Below are 2,815 nucleotides of genomic sequence, written 5' to 3'. Positions count from 1 at the left end.
GCCCAGCACTGCCCCGGGCCTGGACCGTGGCCTCCGGGACTTGGGAACTCTGGGTTCTCAGTTCTCTGGTTTTGGAGCGGGCGCAGAGATTGGGAGTGTTACAAACCAGGAGGCCCGCTGAGATGCTGCGTCTCCAGGTGTGTCCCAGGGCACAGGACTGGGGAGGGTCTTGAGGCCTGAGAAGGGCAGGGTCTGGGGGAAGGAGAAGGCTGGAGAGGACTTGTGTCTTCCCAACAAGAAATCTTGGTCTCTGCAGCTGGACCCCCCCTCCATTCCCATCAGCCCTGCTCCAGCCCAGAGTTCCCCAGCATTTGTGATGGCTGGGACCCCCAGGCCTGGGGTCTTTGCTGCCAGTGTGCTCTCTCCCCCACACTGGTCTCTCTTCTGCCTCCCACAGGCCATCAGTTTGCGTCTCTGCGGTTCCGTGCTCCAGGGCTGCACTGGGCCTGGCGTAGCACCTCCCTGCCGGTGGGGCCCCTCCAGGCACCCGGCACAGACTGTGCCTGGAAGGGGCTGTACAGGGGGTGGAGGAGAGGACCAAAGTGCCGGAGGTGACGGGGGGCGGGCGGGCGGTGACAGGACCCAGGGACCAGCAGATGGAATGAGAACGGAAACCCAGCTGGCAGAGACAGAGATGGCAGACAGAGGGAGACTCGGGGCCTCTGCCCAGAACTGGCCCTGCGCAGCCCCAGAAGGCAGACCTGGCCCTGGGAGGGGGCCGGGGGCCGTGGACCCTCCCGCTGGCAGACGCCCAGCGTGTGCTGGGGTGGTGCATGTGGGCCCGGCAGGGTGAAGCAAGCCTGGTGGCGTGCCACCCGCTTGCTGGCGCCCCTCCCTGCCCCTCCCATACCACTGTCCCAGCTATAAGGCCGGGGAAGGAGGAGCCGCTACTGCTCCCAGACCCAGACCAGGATGAAGACAGTCCTGCTGCTCCTCACGGCCCTGGCTGTGGCCATGGGTCCAGGTGAGAGGCCGGGCCTGGGGCCTGGCAGAGTGGGCAGGGCTGGGCTGGGGCTGGGCAGGGTGGGCAGCCCTGGCTTAGCCAGGCTGGTCCTGACAGGAAGGAAGCCTGAAGCCGAGGAGCCGAGAATACTGGCACATGGGATGCTCTACCCCTGGCATTTAAAACAAAATGGACCTCTATCTTAACCCAACAAATGGCAGGCTTGCAATACCTGAGAATCAAAGGATTAGACTCGACAGGTAGCACTGGAGACCCTCAGAAAGGTGGTGCTGGAGTGGTTCCCTGCCCCAGCCCATCCTCCCCGCCGCAGGCAGCCAGCTGGCAGTGGGGCCTGGCGCAGCCTCTCGGGGTGTGGGGCCATCGTGTCCCAGGAGCTGCTCTGGGCAGCGTGCAGGGTGCCCTGAGGCCCCGGGAGGCCCTGGCCCTCCTTGCCAGGCCGTCCTGGCCTCTCACCGATGTGGTCTAGCACTAGAGGCCTTCTCCAGGGCGGGGGGCAGGGCAAGGGCCTCTTGAGCTGGGCCCGGGCGGAGCTCTGCGGGGGCCAGGGATGGCCAGGGGCGGCCACTGCCTGTGGCGGAGGTGCAGTGCTCCGCCCTGCAGAGCCTCTGTGGGCAGCCGACCCGGACCTGAGCCTCACCACCTTCCCCACCAGCCCAGGCACTCCGCTGTCATGTGTGCAACAGCTCGACCAACTGCAAGGAACCCCAGTCCTGCCCGGCCAGCTCCAAATTTTGCAGGACCATCACCACAGGTGAGTGGTGGGCCAGGACCTTCAGGCGGGGGGAGCTCCCCCTCCGCCCTCCTCCCCTGCACAATGATAACAACCCTTCAGTCATAGTCAGGCGACTGTGCCCAGAAGTGGGAGGGGGACGGGTGTATAAAAGCTGAGCTGGACAATGGGCAGTCCTGACCGCTCCCCGCACCCCCCACCCCCCGCCGTTCCACAGTGGAGCCTCTGTCGGGAAACCTGATCAGGAAGGACTGTGCCGACTGGTGCACCCCCAGCAGCATCCAGCCGGGCCAGGTGAGCAGCGGCAGCGTCACCACCGAGTGCTGCCAGGGTGACCTGTGCAACAACGCGTTGTCCGCCGGCGCCCCGCGCACCAGCTCCTCCCTGGGCCCCGTGCTGGGCCTGGGGCTCCTGCTCCTCATCCTGGGCCCTCGCCTGTGACTCTCCCGGGAAGGACCCGCGCCCCTGCCCCTCCTGCTCCCCGGGTTCCCCTAGCCTCCTCCATGGCCATGAAGGGAGTGCTGGATGCTGAGGCTGGGCCTGACCTCCCGGTGGGCACGGAGGGCGGATGACCCAGGGCCAGAAGAGGTGGGCGGCTGCACAGTAGCAGTATGGAAGGCAGAAAACAGACCCAGCTCCCGTCCCTTCTGATTTTGTACTCCTTTATTTTTCTACTCAAACCTCTGCATGAAAATAAATGATTTAAGACCAGCGTGGCTGTGGCTAGGCTGCTAGGCTGGGTCGGGCAGGCGCTTTCCAAATCTCCCAGTCTTGTAGGCGAGGTCGCATCTCATCCTGGGAAGGGCAGGCCCTTCTTTCGGTCCCCACCCTGGGAGGGGCCTGCTGGCCCTCCTGCAGTACCCCCCCCCAGCTGGGGAGGGGCCTGAGGGAGCCAGGCAGACCAGGATTGACGGCCCCTCCCACTGCTGGCTCTGGGACAAGGGACACCAGACCCATGGACCTGAGCTTTTGGCGCTGGAGGTGCAGAAAGGTCCCAAGCCTCAGCGCTGGATGAGCACTGACCGCCACACCACAGCTCAGAGCTGGGAGAGCTCTGATCACACCACAGCTCAGAGCTGGGAGAGCTCTGATCACACCACAGCTCAGAGCTGGGAGAGCTC

At 65.2% G+C, this 2,815-nt stretch overlaps 1 protein-coding gene across 2 annotated transcripts; it reads left to right on the top strand.

Moving 5' to 3' along the window:
* Nucleotides 1-860: 860 nt before the first annotated feature.
* On the top strand, nt 861-2,399 carry Ly6d (lymphocyte antigen 6 complex, locus D). Of its 2 annotated transcripts, none has more exons than XM_013025154.1 (3): nt 861-964; nt 1,617-1,715; nt 1,912-2,399. In XM_013025154.1, exons 1-3 carry the CDS (start codon nt 913-915, stop codon nt 2,133-2,135), a joined length of 375 nt encoding a protein of 124 aa, XP_012880608.1. In that variant the 5' UTR covers nt 861-912; the 3' UTR covers nt 2,136-2,399. The 2 variants fall into 2 exon arrangements, with proteins under 2 accessions (XP_012880608.1, XP_012880607.1); XM_013025153.1 differs by lacking the exon at nt 861-964 and adding an exon at nt 1,146-1,227.
* Nucleotides 2,400-2,815: the final 416 nt, after the last annotated feature.

The sequence above is a fragment of the Dipodomys ordii genome, unplaced genomic scaffold, assembly GCF_000151885.1.
Source record: "Dipodomys ordii isolate 6190 unplaced genomic scaffold, Dord_2.0 Scaffold82, whole genome shotgun sequence".
Lineage (NCBI taxonomy): Eukaryota > Metazoa > Chordata > Mammalia > Rodentia > Heteromyidae > Dipodomys > Dipodomys ordii.
Note: the sequence above shows the minus strand (reverse complement) of the source record. Positions and strands in the feature narration are given on the sequence as shown.